This window comes from Aethalodelphis obliquidens, unplaced genomic scaffold (genome assembly GCF_003676395.1).
Source record: "Aethalodelphis obliquidens isolate GAN/ISIS:26980383/991018 unplaced genomic scaffold, ASM367639v1 scaffold10, whole genome shotgun sequence".
NCBI classification, from domain to species: Eukaryota; Metazoa; Chordata; class Mammalia; order Artiodactyla; family Delphinidae; genus Aethalodelphis; species Aethalodelphis obliquidens.
This window is the reverse complement of record NW_020837954.1, coordinates 22,071,960-22,089,309: the sequence shown is the minus strand read 5'-3', so window position 1 is coordinate 22,089,309 and position 17,350 is coordinate 22,071,960. Positions and strand designations below refer to the sequence as shown.

The 17,350-nt window shown below is 34.3% G+C and overlaps 2 protein-coding genes across 2 annotated transcripts in view; both read left to right on the top strand.

The window, feature by feature from the left end:
* Window positions 1-17,350, top strand: part of MDGA2 (MAM domain containing glycosylphosphatidylinositol anchor 2) — an 848,836-nt gene that overhangs the window by 599,160 nt on the left and 232,326 nt on the right. The window contains exon 7 of the mRNA XM_027111155.1: window positions 7,013-7,342. Coding sequence (XP_026966956.1) covers window positions 7,013-7,342 — 330 coding nt within the window. The remainder of the gene's footprint in view (window positions 1-7,012; window positions 7,343-17,350) is intronic.
* Window positions 11,190-17,350, top strand: part of LOC113622952 (histidine triad nucleotide-binding protein 1-like) — a 13,592-nt gene continuing 7,431 nt past the window's right edge. Inside the window, exons 1-2 of the mRNA XM_027111719.1 lie at window positions 11,190-11,262; window positions 12,019-12,101. Of these exons, the coding sequence (XP_026967520.1) occupies window positions 11,190-11,262; window positions 12,019-12,101 (156 nt within the window). The remainder of the gene's footprint in view (window positions 11,263-12,018; window positions 12,102-17,350) is intronic.

The following is a 17,350-nucleotide window of genomic DNA, read 5'->3' as shown; positions in this document are numbered from 1 at the left end:
AAAATACCTACTGATTTTTAATGACATAGGATACGTAAATTTACTGATTAATATTCTCCTATTCAGGTAACTAGTGCTAAGACATACTATGTCAAATACCATTAACATAGTAGCCATACTATGAAAATGTTTGTTTCTATTTATGACATTATATGGTCACTTCGATAATTTATACTAATATATATTTACTCCTTACTTAAGATAGGGCTGAAATAAGAATGGCAAAATAATAATGATGGTAGTAATAATATGAATTTAGTCTACTTCTTTTTCACCTCTCAAAGAAGGGCTTACATCAAAAAGCAAAATTTATGCCCCCCTAAAAGATTTTTTCTTCCTTTCATTTCTACTCAAAATACTTACCTGCGGTTATTCTATTGAGCAAGGACATTAAAAGACAAAAATTCAACCATACTTTGCTTGAACATTTTGAATGATTAACTGCAGTAATTAGCTTTGAGTAAATTCACAATAAATAGAGCCTTGATACTTCACAATTAAACAGAACCCCAACTGCCTTTAAGCATTTAATTCTGCATTCAAATTATCAGGGGTGCTATTTTAAACTACTTTTAGGAAATGGGTGTAATGAGTTTTTGGTTCTTGCATTATTAATGAACTTTCATTCAGACTATAGGTTGGCGATTGGTGTTGTTAGATAAAGGGAAGTGAATATAAGAATGCTGAACAGTATATAAGAAAAAACAAGAACTTCCTCCTCATATCCATCTTCTAGAAGTTTTAATACTTCCCATAATAATACTTTAAATACGTTTTTATAACAACATAAAATATAAATAAATATTATTATTATTTCCTCAAGCAACTGAGCTAAAGTCTTTCTAGCTTATATCAATAATTGCAAATTATACAGATGCTAATACATTTAATTCCTTTTTCATGCTATTTGCATATTTCAAAATGTGCATTTCCAAGATAGGAACAAACTGTTAATTCAGTTTTAAGAAATCCTGGTTGTTTGGGAAAGGAAGGAGCCACACTGCTGTTAGTGCAGATAGCTTTATTAGATGGCTCTGAAGTATATTCTATAAATTCATTGTACCATTAGGCATTTCCCCTGTCCTTTAGTTTTTTTAATTATAAATTTTATTTTCACAAGAGAGTTGTATCTTGTCTATCATTTTGTGATGCTCATAATGGAAATGACTAAAACATCAAGAATGGAGTCTAGGGGCTTCCCTGGTGGCACAGTGGTTGAGAATCTGCCTGCCAATGCAGGGGACACGGGTTCGAGCCCTGGTCTGGGAAGATGTCACATGCCGTAGAGCAACTGGGCCCGTGAGCCACAACTACTGAGCCTGCGTGTCTGGAGCCTGTGCTCCACGACAAGAGAGGCTGCGATGAAGAGTGGCCCACGCTGCGGCAACTAGAGAAAGCCCTCGCACAGAAACCCAACACAGCCAAAAATAAATATAAAAATAAATTAATTAATTAAAAAAATAGCATAACGTTCAGTGACTTGAATAGGGCTGATTAAAAAAAACAACTTTCAAAAAAAAAAGAATGGAGTCTAATTTTAAAGTCATTTCAATGATTTTCATCAACTAATAAATTCTCTTACTTTATTCTGTGAGATACTAGTCCTGAAAGATATTCCACAAATAAAGAGTTTTTTGTTAAGTATTATTGGCCCCTCTAGGAATGTTACAATGTGCATATGAGCACGTTCAAAGCTCTGAAAAGTTCTGCAGAAAAACGAACTTTTACTTACATAGTCAATCCTCAAACTCTGTTTGTTCTGCTTTCTTTTAACATGATTCCTATTAACATTTTTCTGAAACAGGTTTTAGCAAATGCTATTTTAGATAATATAACTATGTTTAGATATCAGTTTTCTTCCTTCTTCCATATTTCCTTAGAAATAATTATCAACAGCTCTAAAGCATGCGAACAAGCCCTTTTGCATGAAATTCAGTTTCCTTTACAAAGCAGGGATGAGTAACTGATATCTTGTTTGATAGCTGATGTCCCTGGCACATTATATAACTGGGACACAAAGCTAGCTAGTCAGTAGGTATGATGGAATGATGTCTTCTGAGTTTTTCTGTACAGAATTCCCTTCCTCACATATATCCCAATGTTAATACTGTTAGTTCATCAAATATATTTTGCTCCCAAAACAAAACCCTTAAATCCTTGAAGACATCATTTTTTTTTCTTTTTTCTCTATCCTGTTTCCCCCCCATGCATCTCAGAACATAAGACTACCAAACAGAAACAGAGTTAACATAGACATATCAGACTGAATGGAAACAATTAGAATCTGTAAAGTTAGTGCTTTGTCAAGTTTAATTGATTTTAAAGAAAACCATTGAATACCAACTATAACAAGGAACCAGGTTCAGGATTAGGGACAAAAAAGAGAGTAAGGCATGGGCCCACTCCCAGGTATTCACAGTCCCCTTGAGGAGTAAGATAAGCATCTAATTATAATAGGACAGGTTATATCTATATACTATCATTTACTATCTCAAGTTGCTTTGCTGATGTAATATATTTCCAGCTCTTTATTCAGTTGGCATCCAGTACGACTACCAAATACTTTTTTCACTGAGATATTTTTATTGTCTTTAACAGAGAATACATGAATAGCAAATCAATTTTTATTTGTCTGATTACACTATTAATTATTTCTAGATTCATTCTTAGCAACATTTTGCCAGTGTTTCATGTTGACCAGAATCCTACCGAGATTGTAAGAAGTGATATATTTGGAGATTTTTAACTAATTTATCTACTTGGAATGGTGGTCAGTGGTCAGTTTGTGTCTCATCATCCTTCTGAAATACATTCTTAACAGAGTTTCAGAAGCTGACACCTGATATTTCTTCTCTCCAAAGAGATGCTTTGTCATTAAAATTTAAAACATTTAAAAAATGTCATTTAATTTAATGTTATTTTTGTTCCATCTACAAATTTTATTTTAATACAGACTGTTATGTGTTGTATAATTCATGGAACATCTGACAAACAATCAGTGCATTTTATCATTTTAAATCTATAGCTATAGGAAAGACACAATCTCACAGCCTCCTCTTTGTCTTTATCTGCATATTGTATTCCTGGAAGCCATGAGCCTAGACTTCTCCAAAGCCAGTGGTCCTTAGCTCAAGGATAAACTCAAGAAGTAATCTAATTTTAAATAATTGAACTATGCCTTAGAACTTTGGTCATTCATAGGCAAAAATCCACTTTTCTCTCTAGGGACAGGTCCGCAGCAAGCCCTACCCAGATCTTTGCAGTGGCCTTACATTTATACACTAGTTTCATTCTATTCACAGAACACCTTTGTAAATCTCAAAGTAGAGGGACTTTAGTGAGTGCAATTAGAATGTCCTGGCAAGTAACCTCTCAAAAGTGAATGTGAGCCAATTGCATTCAGTTCTCACAATATTATGAAAGGAGGCTATGGGTTATATTGCAGGGTTTCTAAGCTGATTATCCAGAACAGAGGCTCAGCTTGATGCCAGTTCTTTACATGCATTGCCAGACTAAACAAGTACCTTCTGAAGTTCATCCATCACAATTTATGATACATTAAGCTAAATCTAATGTTATCTCAGGCTGGTGTTACAGGATTTTCTATATTCAGGCTAAGAAATTGCATTTGGGGAAAGGGATTTCTCCTCTCTTTTTCCATAGAATTTCTTTAGTTCTGTAAGAGTCGTGTCATGCCTGTTGGACCCCTGTTTTACTCTGGTACTAATCGCAGATTGATTTTAAGTATTTGAAATCAACTGGTAGGAGGAAATGATTTTCACATTGCATGAAGTACGATAAATTGTTCACTGAAAAGAGTGTTTAATTATAAACGAAGAAACCTGCTTCCCCGTTGATTATATTAAACACTTCATATTTTCAAACCGCTACACTATTGTTAATAAGCTATTTCTCACAATGGGTCTCAGAGGGAGCATAATACAATCACCTCCTATTTTTATAAATGATGCACTTGACCCATAAAAATTAGATTGCCCATATCGGACCACATAGAAATGAAAAACTAGAATTGGCTTTCAAGTTCTTAATGTACCTGTGCCTAGTTAGCAGAGCTATGCTCTTAGTTTTCTGAGCAGCCAAAATAAATTAGAAAATTAAATAAATTTAACTGTCAGATGGCTACACACACACACACTTTTTTTTTTTCCTTAGAGCATTTCTGTTCAGTATGCAAAACCAGGTATTTTGTTATGGAGTAACATAAAACAAACTCAAAGAGATGGCTCTCCAATTGATCCATGCTACTTATTCTGATATTCCCTATCTTTAGCTCACTTGCTAGACTGACTTGTCCCTCTTTTCCTTTTCAGAATATGTCATTTGAAAGACTAATATGATTGACTTTGGCCAAATCATAGAATTGTCTGATACTGAGATCAACAAAGATTTGTGGCAATGAGTTCGTTCTTAAAAGCCCACTTGCTTATATTGCTTTCTATCAAAAATATAGTTACATATCATATTTAATTTTATTTCTGAATTGATTATTAGATTTATAATATTTAAAATATTTTTACTTTGGATTTTAAAAGTTATTTCTCATGAATAAAACAGTCCATGATATGTAACATAGATATTGATCTCTTGTTTTTTTATCAGTGGCTTTTGAATTGTTTCGTAGTTTAAATCTAATTTGTCTGATGAATTTGCAGTTCTCTCAACATCAGTATCACTTTAATATGTCACTGTATAGAGAACAAAGCTAGAAAACAAAAGCTGCCTAGTCAATAAATTTCAATCACTGAAACATCAGAGTTTTTTGTCATATTTGTATATGACAACCAACATATAACTTAGGAGTGGAATTTATCCTAAATGTACCCCCATACGAAACTATTACACATATACATACAAAATTTTTATCTTTGAAAAATATGAATCGTCTGTTTAACTTTTTTTAGCTTTATTATTTCTCTATAGAAACAGGATAAGGAAAATTCTTACCAAATGAAAGGAAACTTTCATTTAAATGTTATGAATGCTAACAAAAGTAAATGTTCCTTGACATACTGTTTTTTTAGGTCTGTTAAAAAAAAGTAAAGGACATTCTATGATCTTATAATTTGCTATGTGCTACAGAAATTTAATTGCATTTGAATTATATGTGCACAGTATATTATACTAAATATAGTAGCCAGATATGGACATTTTCAGCACATTTCCTTTTCTAGATATAAAGTCATATATTTCAGCACCCTATTAAAATATAAATATATGACTGTACATAATAGAATGCCATAATTTCTCCTGATTTCATCCTAAAGTCATATACTGATAAAGTTATGGTTGGGAATAAATAAGTTTCATAAGTTGCATTTGGAAGATGTAACAAACAACAATATAAGAATGTGATATTTGTCTTTCGGTATTTTCATTAAGACTGAAGCTTTGTGCATTTTCTAAACAATATTTTGGAGGATTCTCCTCTGAGATTCAGAATTCTTCAAACTTATAAAACATTTCATATCTTTTTTTAGACATAGGTATCATATGCATTGGGTAGATAAACTGGACTATAAGTTATGAGTACACAATTTGGCATACATGAGGGTCAAGTTTATGTCTGTTTTGTTCATCTCATGTTATAAGGTCCTTGCCTAGTGCCTAGTCCTGAACAGGAGCCCTATAAATATTTCTTGAATAAAAAGAATGATAGAAACGTTGCTTTTGATACTCATTTCTCTCTCCTTATTAAGATGCAAACAAGAAAGCAGATGAAAATATTTGAGACTGAAAAGTAAAGAAAATTAAAATAATTTTTTTAAGATTTAAAAATATTAATCTCTAGTGCATTCTTAAATAGTTCTACAGATTTCCATGGTATTTCCTGGCCTTTATTGGACTGAGGAAAATCAAGTTAAATTGAGGAAATTTTACCCAGAATGCAGTTAGAAGGCCTCCAATATCTTCAGGTCTTCTAAATTCACATCACTTTTGCCAGTGTCATCATATATCTAGGTTTAATTGTAAAAGTGAATGATAATTATGTTTCACTGCATATGCTACGTTTCATCATATAGGGATGGTGATGTTAAAGGAGAGGGGCATGAGTAGGATGTTGGAAAAGAGAAAGATGGGTATATGAGTATAACTGCCATAAAAAGGAACAAACTCTATTCCAAATTGAGTACATGGTATCATTCAGAGTTCAGAACTGGAGCCCTTAAGAAGCCAATAGATGCTCCCCCAGCAGTTTCTGGTAGTTATCATTACTGACACAGGTTGTGAGAACAGCACTGACCTTAGACTCAGAAAGCACTGCTGTTAGGATACAAACACAGCATGTTTTCCAAGCCATCTGCCAAGAGGTTCTTTTGGCCATCTGCATGAAATAGCCAGCAAACAGTTTCTACTGGAGACATCTATGAATGGTGGAATAGAGCCATCATAGCAAATTTTTTGAAAAAAGTATTTCTTTCAATTCAGGTTATTTCACTACTATTGAAAATACCTCATGAATATGAACTGACTGAACTTTTACCAAACTAGTTTTGGTCAGCATGTAGATACAATCTTAGAAGAATTTTCTTTAATATGAAATTTGTGCAATATTTGAGTTATTTGGGAAATTGTGCCATAATTAAAGTATGACATGGGTAAGGAATTGGACTTAATGATCTATATAATTATTTTTAACTCTAATACCTAATGACTTTATATAAACACGTTTCATCATTTGTTCAAAATTCAATGGCAACAATGTTTAAGTATCATATATAGATTTAAAGCATTTTTTATATTATTGGAAAATATTAACCAATTTATAAAAATCAGTTTTAGAATGTCTAAGTGACTTAGGTCTTTAGATTATTTCTAAATTACCTAAATGAGGTTTATTAATATGCACACTACTTGGAAACTGAAGAAACATATGTACATTTTACTTTATTTTGTTTTACTTTATTTCAGCCCAGAGATGACTACCTAGAGTGAATGCATCCCTAACATTATGAAAATAACACTAATAACTTACGAAATTTTTATGTTTTAGCATTAAAAAAAGGACGATTTTGGATCACACCAGATCCTTATCACAAAGATGACAACATCCAGATTGGGCGTGAGGTGAAAATATCTTGCCAAGTAGAAGCTGTTCCTTCTGAGGAGTTAACATTTAGTTGGTTTAAAAATGGTCGTCCATTAAGAAGTTCTGAACGGATGGTTATTACGCAGACTGATCCAGATGTCTCCCCGGGAACGACAAACTTGGACATCATTGATTTAAAATTCACGGATTTTGGGACATACACATGTGTAGCATCTCTGAAGGGAGGAGGAATATCTGATATCAGTATTGATGTTAATATATCCAGCAGCACAGGTAAGAAGCATATTTATGATTCAAAAGATGTTCACATTGAGAATAATTTTCTTTTTTTACGTAAAACAAAATAGTCTTCAGCCAAGCTAAGAACATTCTAATTTTCAAAAAGCTTCCTGAAACCAAAGTCCTAACATTCCGAATGCCCAATAAATATGTTAAGGGACTTTGATTTTGATTAGATTTAGAATTACATTAGGTTTTGATTTAGACTTAGATTTGACTTAGATTTACATGAGGTTTTACAGAAATAGTGCAAATAAAGTTAATAGTGTTGTCTATGATAGGTATAGGCTTCTGGGTTAAATGGTACCAGTTTTTAAATTATTAACTAGTAATTCTCTGTAAAGCCTAAAATTATGTTAATTAATAATGTTAAACACCAAATGGCTAAAGAATTAGGACAATTTTCAGAATTGTGAAGCAAGCAGAAGCTATTTAGTCCATAGAAGAAAATACCGAGAGATAATTTGAGTATTCAAATATAAGGAATATAAGAAATGTATTTTCCACCAACAAAAACCAATGATAAACATGTTAAAATTGTAATCAGGTGTGACTCTTTCAAGAACCTTATGATAGAATCTCTTCACAATGAGAATGGCTAAATATAAAAATAGATTGGAGTGAAATTTCTTCTATTAAGGTTAAAACCAAAAATATGTTATCAATTTTCTCTCAATTAAATGAATGTCTACGGATAAGGAAAATTACAGGGTAATTTTGGTATGGGAGGACATATTAGCTTAATTCTTAGGATGTTTTAAAGCCCTGTGATTCTATGAACTGCAATCAGTATGCATCTGGAGAACTCCAACGTTGCTTTATTTGTTTTGCCAGCTTGTTACTAGATTGAATTTTAATTTAGGATTTTTATATAATCCTAGGGCGAATAACATGTGTTGAAAACATAGAGCACAAATGTAGATAGCAGACATACTCTGTTTGTTTGCTATTTTTAATTGGAGTATATTTGCTTTACAATGTTGTGTTAGTTTCTGCTGTACAATGAAGTGAATCAGCTCTATGTATACATATATCCCCTCCCTCTTGGACTTCCCTCCCACCCCCATCCCACCCATCTAAGTCATCACAGAGCTTTGAGGGAATTTAAATGGTTGGCTTCTCCTTTCCAGTCAGGCAGTATTTTGACTCTTGTATGTTAACAGATTGACCTGAGATTTTGTGTCTTTTCATGATTCCAAATTGCAATGCATGCTGGATTGATTTTACTCCTTAAGGGATACAGTCCATACCTCAGGCTGACCAAATGTGCTTACTTTTCACCGTTCTGCATTATTTCTAAAGGATATTCCATTCTAGGGTGATGAAAGGTACTTGTGTTTGGAAATATGTCCTTTTCTAGGTAACAAACAAACAAAACCACAATAACTATTTTTTATCTAACTTGTGTTAAAAATTAGTGCTATCCCTAGATGGACTCATTTGAGGATATCTAAGGAAAGCTGTTGATATGCTCAGTCAGTCATCATTCATTTATGTATTTATTCAATCAACAGATGTCCATTGAATGCCTCCATCAACATGCTAGGGACACCCATATATGATGTTTCCCATAAGAGTAAGAACAATTTTGTAAAATCCATGATCATTTTTCCTTATTTATGAGAGACAATTTTCCAGATGGTCTACACTGAATTATGACCATTGCTTTGTTTGTTTCGTTGTTTGCTTGGTTTTGTTTGCTTGTTTCGTTTTTGAAACCAATGACAAAAACTTATATGTAAAGAATCAGTGCTCCTATCTAAACAGACTTGTCTGATGGGAGTGCAGTTCATATACCATTAAACTTAGACAAAAGAGGGAGCAGAGAATGGAGAGGAGAAAGGAGCATTATATAATTATTCACAAAATGAGTCCTAACATTCATTTTTATATACACTAGTTAGTTACCTATTTGAAACTGTATTGTAAATGACCAGCATTGATTCATGAAATTTCCAAAAATCTTAAAAGGAAAATTCCAGAAGATGATCAGAAAAGCACAAAATCCTTAAGAAATGCCTCTTCTTAATAAAAGTTTAGTTGTAATAATTAAGGTTTTTTAACCATTATTATTTGTCTGGTTACCAAAGGTGACAGTGCTCGAGATGAAGGAGATATATTAAATCCAAAACACTCCCCTTTTTTGTTCCCTATCCACCACAGACAGACCTGGTTGTGGTCTGTCTCCTCCCTAGAGTGGAAGCTCCATGAAGGCTGGGACTTTCTCTGTATTGTTCATTGTTGTAATATCAGCATCTGGAACAATACATGGCACTTAGAAGATACTCAATATATTATAATTAAATCAAAAAAATGAGCTAATTTGTGCATGTAGCTTTCCTTTTAGGTTTCTTTCCTCCTCCTATTATTACCTCTGCAAGGTAGACATTTGGTGTCTCTCTTCTTGATCTTGTAATTCCCTGCAGACTTTAAGAAAATCATTCATAGACCAATTTATACTATTATTTAATATGTTATCACTCTCAGGGGCAGGACTGGCTCCATAATTTGTGGCATACTTTGAAAATTTTTAAGAATGTGTCCCTAGTTCAGAACTTGATAAGGATTCCATGATGGCAATATCAGAGCATTAAACCAAGTGTGGGACCCTTCTAAGCATGGCTGCACAGGTGACATGCTTGCAGGACTGGCCTGTGCACGGGATTGTATTTTGATAGAGGGGTCTGCAGAAGATGGTGTTTAACCCAAAGGATAAGTCATGAATGTGATTACATATTCTATTTTCATGCTGAAACTGGGTTTGATGTTTCATTTTGCTTACAGTAGAGTTGAATACCAGAGTGCAATATAAAGATCTGTAGATCAGAGATTGTGTGATTCAGTTGGTATCAATAAAAATTATTTTTATCCCCACAGAGTAGAAGACTACACTTAAAGCAGTGCTTTAATCTGAAATATAGAGATATTACTGGGGATAGAGTTTGAACAAGCTATAGCATGGAGGAAAATCTTAAACTATATTAATTCTATGAACCATATAGGATTCAGAGGAAATTCCCAAAAATTCAGCAAAGTCAAAAAGAAGGAAGCTACTGTTAAGACATAAGTAAATATGTGGGGCCCTTTTAGATTTTGGGTTTTGCTAGTTAGTACTATTTTAGGGAATTTAGAATTGACCAAGTGGTCAGTGGTTTTCTTATGTGTTAAGCATTGTGATTATGTTAAATGTAAGCAATTTTAGGATGACATTTTAAACTTAAAAAAAAATCTGAACCTTTTGTTTTTCATACAAAATCTTACATTGAATCTTAGTTGTTACTGTGTTTTAAGAGACATATATGAAACTTACTAAGATGAGAATGAGGTACCATAAGGCACTTCTGCCTAAGTTTGAAAACTGTTTCTTTAAATGACAGAACTGCATCTCTAGATACGTTTTTGAGTACTTTAAAATTGAAATATAAAATATCTCAGGAAGGTAAATCCTAGTTTACAGAATTATTCATATTTTTAAAAGGCAGTGATTTGATTTAAAAAAAAAACTTTGAAGAGAGAGACTACATGCATTTTGGAGTTTTCCTCATGCATCTGACTGAATAATAAAAACTATGATATATGTGATAATAGATTATGTCTTCTTTTCACATTAATTCAACATTAGAAACATTTTTTTTCCTCCTGGTTCTGCAAACTGTTTTATTGTGAGTATTTGTTGTTCTGTCAAGTTAAAATCATGTCCCTTGCAGGTTCTTTTACTGTGTTACTGCTCTGTATCTAGCTGTATGTCTCATGGTGACAGACAGTGGGCCTTGCCCTTAGGGAGCTTACAATCTAAGTTGTCAAATTACTTAGTTGTCAGATGATTTAAAAATAAGGCACGATGTATAGTGGAATGGATGCTGTACTTAAAGTTTTATCAGACTTCTGTAGGACTCGTGAATGTTTTTGTCAATGTAAGCACAGGAAAATTCCACAGAAAAACAATATTTAAGTTAAATCTTGCTAGAAGGAGCATTATGACAGTGACAGTGAAGGGAGAAAACATTTGGCAAAATATACAGGATGAAGAAAGTCCCAGAAATATTGTGGGATTCTTGCTTTTTACTGTAGAATTAATATTAACTGATATTAATACAAGCAAGTTTTATTGGTTTATTTCAATTTTATTATTATCCTTAATGAAGCTATATTTTATGTGGCTAGACTGCAGGTAACTTACATTGTAGTAATTGTAAAGTTCTCAATTAAAAAATTAAATATACTGAAATATTAGTTGTTGCAGTTAATCTTGTGAAATGAAAATCGTTCACATACTTGCTGGAAAATGCATGTAAATTTTAGCCTAAAATTTTGGCAACAGTTAAAATCAACTCTTAAAATATTTCTTGTTTCTTATTCGGTTACATAAGTATAATTGTTACAGTAGATTTTTAATTTTCAGAGGGTTGCTGAAAAATATCCCATTGCTTCCTCCAGTATTGTTATGCATAAAGTCCTTTGGTGCTCTTCTGCTTGCATGTATTCCTTTGCATGACCTGAAAACTCGTAGGTTTATAGTAAACTCTGAAGCATCTGCATCATGCCTAGAAAATATAAACAGTGAGCCTGGTGATCTGTGGAATTCCATGGTGAGACATCTGGTAGGCACATATAGCAGAAGACTCAATACAAATTTGATGATTTTTTTTTTCTCCCCTGTTTGAGTACAGGGACATTTCATATAGCAGAAAATGGAGCAAGATTTAGAGGATTAAACCGGAGGCAGCAACATAAGCATAGGTACACAGAGAAGGTAACAAATTGAGAAAATTAGTTGGAAATTTTATCTTTGCTGCTGACTACCTGGCTAGTTACTATAATTATGATAGTTAATTGTCTGTACAAGTATTCACACCTGTGAAATAAAAGTTCTTGATAATAGAGGACTATGGTACACAACTAATAAGAATAGTTGATGAGCATGAGCGCAAAAGACAAATGATTGTCTTCTTAATTGGATTTGCTTCTTTGCCCTTTTCAAGTTAAGGAGGAGTAGAAACTCATGAAATTTTGCTGATCAGAACTGAAGTTTTATAGAATGACTATAGTGGGTGACAGGTTGTTTTATGTAAGAGGAAGTCATAAGTAAGACTAACACATGTAAGAACTGACAATGAAACTTCAGAGGAAGCTTCCATGTAGTCAAAAGTTATGTAATTGGTTCCTGAGTTACTGGACAAAGAAAAATTCATTTTCTTTCTTGACTCCAAAATTGTGAGGTTCAACCATCACATCCAAATTAATGATGGAGAACAGAGGTCAGCAATTTTTTTCTGTAAAGAGTCTGATAGTAAATATTTTAGTTTTTCAGGCTATATGGTTTCTGTTGCAACTGTTCTGCTCTGCTAATATAGTAGGAAAGCTGCCACAGACAATAAAATGAATGGGTACTGCTTTGTTCCAGTGAAACTTCATTTACAAAAACAAGTGGTGGACCATATTTTCCCATAGGCCATAGTGTGCTAACCTCTAACCTAGACTTCTGAAACCCTGGTAATTAAGAAATAGAATCATAACAAAGCTGAACTCTGTGAACTTACTAGGAAATTAAGTTAAATCCATGTATAACTTATTTGTTTGTACAAACATCAATATATTTTCTAATGATTGAGGCAAAAATCTCAGTTATTCCTTATTTCTCATTTATGTGTATACAGTTGACCCTTGAACAGTGTGGGGGTTAGGGGCACTGACACCTGAGCTGTGAAAAATCCGAGTATATTATAGTCAGACCCTCCATATTCGAGGTTCCACATCCTCATATTCAACCAGCCTGGGATCATGTAGTGCTATAGTACATGTTTATTGAAAATCCACACAGTTCAAACCCATGTGGTTTTAGGGTCAACTATATTTTACTGGGCTCCTTGTTAAACATATTGTTCTCTGCTAGGGTGCCCATGTTCTAGAGTTATGCTGCAAGGATTCCTGAGATTACTTTGCAATTGCTCGTCTCATTCCTAGCATATAAGATTTTCTGCTACTGTCTCTATTCTGTTTGTGAACTCTTTCACCTATTTTTTTATCTGTTTCTATATACATATATTTAAATTTTGAATGGCTGAGGAAACAATGAAAAAAACCACAATTTTAAAACAGTGAGATTTACTCCGAACTTTAGAGTCTTCCTGGATATGGAGACAGTTTCCTTATTTCAGAATGGATGGCTGACTTTCACACTGGCCTTAGGCAGGACTAATTTCATACAGATTGAATTTACTCTTTAGGTGTTGAAAATTCCTCTCTCTCAGTTGACTCTTGTGTTTATTGGAAGGGGTATTATAACTGTCCCTGATAAGGGCCAGAAAGAATAGTGTTTTAATCAGCGTGTCACTAGGGAAACTATCCCACTAAAAAAATAGAATTATCTCTTCTACAGCCTTTCCCACTTTCTTTTCCTAGGCATTGAAAATGCCTCTTCACCTATATAGCATTGGAACTGGAACTAAACGTGGCTAGCTGATATCTTTACTGTGGCTCTTAGACCCTTAAATTGCTATTGTGTTTAATGAACTTACCAAAGAAAAAGGAACTGCATAATATTGTTTTTATTGACCATGTATACAGAACATTCCTCAGGAAATATTGGGCTTACAGCATACTTGTAGAGATACCTAATTCCATTTATTTGTGCTTTTTCAGTAAAGGATGGTATTAATGTCAGCCTACATGGCAGGCGTAGTTATAAAATTCATATTTAGGTATATAGAATTTACCAAGAAGAATATTTTATGCTTAACATTGCCTATTAGAAAATAGGTTTTACTCATTATATTAAATGTTTATAAAAACTTAATAATTTGGAATTGTTTCTTCTGCTCATTTATGTTAGCCTTAACATTGTTCTGTGGCTAATGCAGGTTTTCTATATAGGAGACATGTAAACACAACAATCTGGAAGTCTTGGGAGTGGTTAGGGGGCTTGTCTGGAAACTGTTTGAATGAGTAATACAGTTGTTGTTTTTTTTAACATCTTTATTGGAGTATAATTGCATTACAGTGGTGTGTTAGTTTCTGCTTTATAACAAAGTGAATCAGCTATACATATACATATATCCCCATAACTCCTCCCTCTTATGTCTCCCTCCCACCTTCCCTATCCCACCCCTCTAGGTGGTCACAAAGCACCAAGCTGATCTCTCTGTGCTATGTGGCTGCTTCCCACTAGCTATCCATTTTACATTTGGTAGTGTATATATGTCCGTGACACTCTCCCACTTCATCCCAGCTTATCCTTCCCACCCGCCATGTCCTCAAGTCCATTCTCTACGTCAGCGTCTTTATTCGTGTCCTGCCCCTAGGTTCTTCAGAACCATTTTTTTTTACAGTTTTTATTCAGATTATATATTGAAAATAATGAAAGAAGGAGGGCAGACAGCAGAAGCAAGAAGAACTACATTCCTGCAGCCTGTGGAACAAAAACCACATTCACAGAAAGGTAGACCAGATGAAAAGGCAGAGGGCTATGTACCAGATGAAGTAACAAGATAAAACCCCAGAAAAAAATCGAAATGAAGTGCAGATAGGCAACCTTCCAGTAAAATAATTCAGAGTAATGATAGTGAAGATGATCCAGGACCTCAGAAAAAGAATGGAGTCAAAGATCGAGAAGATGAAAGAAATGTTTAACAAAGACCTAGAAGAATTAAAGAACAAACAAACAGAGATGAACAATACAATAACTGAAATGAAAACTACACTAGAAGGAACCAATAGCAGAATAACTGAGGCAGAAGAACGGATAAGTAACCTGGAAGACAGAATGGTGGAATTCACTGCTGCAGAACAGAATAAAGAAAAAAAATGAAAAGAAATGAAGACAGCTTACAAGACCTCTGGGACAACATTAAGCACAACAACATTCTCATTATAGGAGTGCCAGAAGGAGAAGAGAGAGAGAAAGGACCAGAGAAAATATTTGCAGAGATTATAGTCAAAAACTTCCCTGACATGGGAAAGGAAATAGCCACCCAAGTCCAGGAAGCGCAGCAAGTCCCATACAGGATAAACCCAAGGAGAAACATGCCAAGACACATAGTAATCAAATTGGCAAAAATTAAAGACAAAGAAAAATTATTGAAAGCAGCAAGGGAAAAATGACAAATAACATACAAGGGAACTCCCATAAGGTTAACAGCTGATTTCTCAGCAGAAACTCTACAAGCCAGAAGGGAGTGGCATGATATACTTAAAGTGATGAAAAGGAAGAACTTACAATCAAGATTACTCTACCCAGCAAGGATCTCATTCAGATTCGATGGAGAAATTAAAAGCTTTACAAACAGGCGAAAGCTAAGAGAATTCAGCACCACCAAACCAGCTCTACAACAAATGCTCAAGGAACTTCTCTAAGTGGGAAACACAAGAGAAGAAAAGGACCTACAAAAAAAACCCAAAACAAATAAGAAAATGGTCATAGGAACATACATATCGATAATTACCTTAAACGTGAATGGATTAAATGATCCAACCAAAAGACACAGGCTTGCTGAATGGATACAAAAACAAGACCCATACATATGCTGTCTACAAGAGATCCATTTCAGACCTAGCGACACATACAGACTGAAAGTGAGGGGATGGAAAATGATATTCCATGTAAATGGAAATCAAAAGAAAGCTGGAGTAGCTATACTCATATCAGATAAAATAGACTTTAAAATAAAGAATGTTACAAGAGACAAGGAAGGACACTACATAATGAACAAGGGATCAATCCAAGAAGAAGACATAACAATTATATATGCATGCAACATAGGAGCACCTCAATACATAAGGCAACTGCTAACAGCTGTAAAAGAGGAAATTGACAGTAACACAATAATAGTGGGGGACTTTAACACCTCACTTACACCAACGGACAGATCATCCAAAATGAAAATAGGGAAACACAAGCTTTAAATGCCACAATAGACCAGATAGATTTCATTGATATTTATAGGACATTCCATCCAAAAACAGCAGATTACACTTTCTTCTCAAGTGTGCACAGAACATTCTCCAGGATAGATCACATCTTGGCTCACAAATCAAGCCTCAATAAATTTAAGGAAATTGAAATCATATCAAGCATCTTTTCTGAACACAACGCTATGAGATTAGAAGTGAATTACAGGGGAAAAAACATAAAAATCACAAACACATGGAGACTAAACACTACGTTACTAAATAACCAAGAGATCACTGAAGAAATCAAAGAGGAAATCAAAATATACCTAGAAACAAATGACAATGCAAACATGACAATCCAAAACCTATGGGATGCAGCAAAAGCAATTCTAAGAGGGAACTTTATAGCTATACAAGCCTACCTCAAGAAACAAGAAAAATCTCAAATAAACACTCTAACCTTACACCTGAAGGAACTAGAGAAACAAGAACAAACAAAACCCAAAGTTAGCAGAAGGAAAGAAATCATAAAGATCAGGGCAGAAATAAATGAAATAGAAACAAAGAAAACAGTAGCAGAGATCAATAAAACTAAAAGCTGGTTCTTTGAGAAGATAAACAAAATTGATAAACCATTGGCAAGTCTCATCAAGAAAAAGAGGGAGAGGACTCAAATCAATAAAATTAGAAATGAAAAAAGAAGTTACAACAGACACAGCAGAAATACAAAGCATCCTAATAAACTACTACCAGCAACTCTATGCCAAAAATGGACAACCTGGAAGACATGGACAAATTCTGAGAAAGGTGTAACCTTCCAAGACTGAACCAGGAAGAAATAGAAAATATGAACAGACCAATCACAAGTAATGAAATTGGAACTGTGCTTAAAAATCTTCCAACAGGGCTTCCCTGGTGGCACAGTGGTTGGGAGTCTGCCTGCCGATGTGGGGGGCATGGGTTCGTGCCCCGGTCTGGGAGGATCCCGCATGCCGTGGAGCAGCTGGGCCCGTGAGTCGTGGCCGCTGGGCCTGCGCGACCAGAGCCTGTGCTCTGCGGCGGGAGAGGCCGCAGCAGTGAAAGGCCCACGTACCGCAAAAAAAAAAAAAAAAA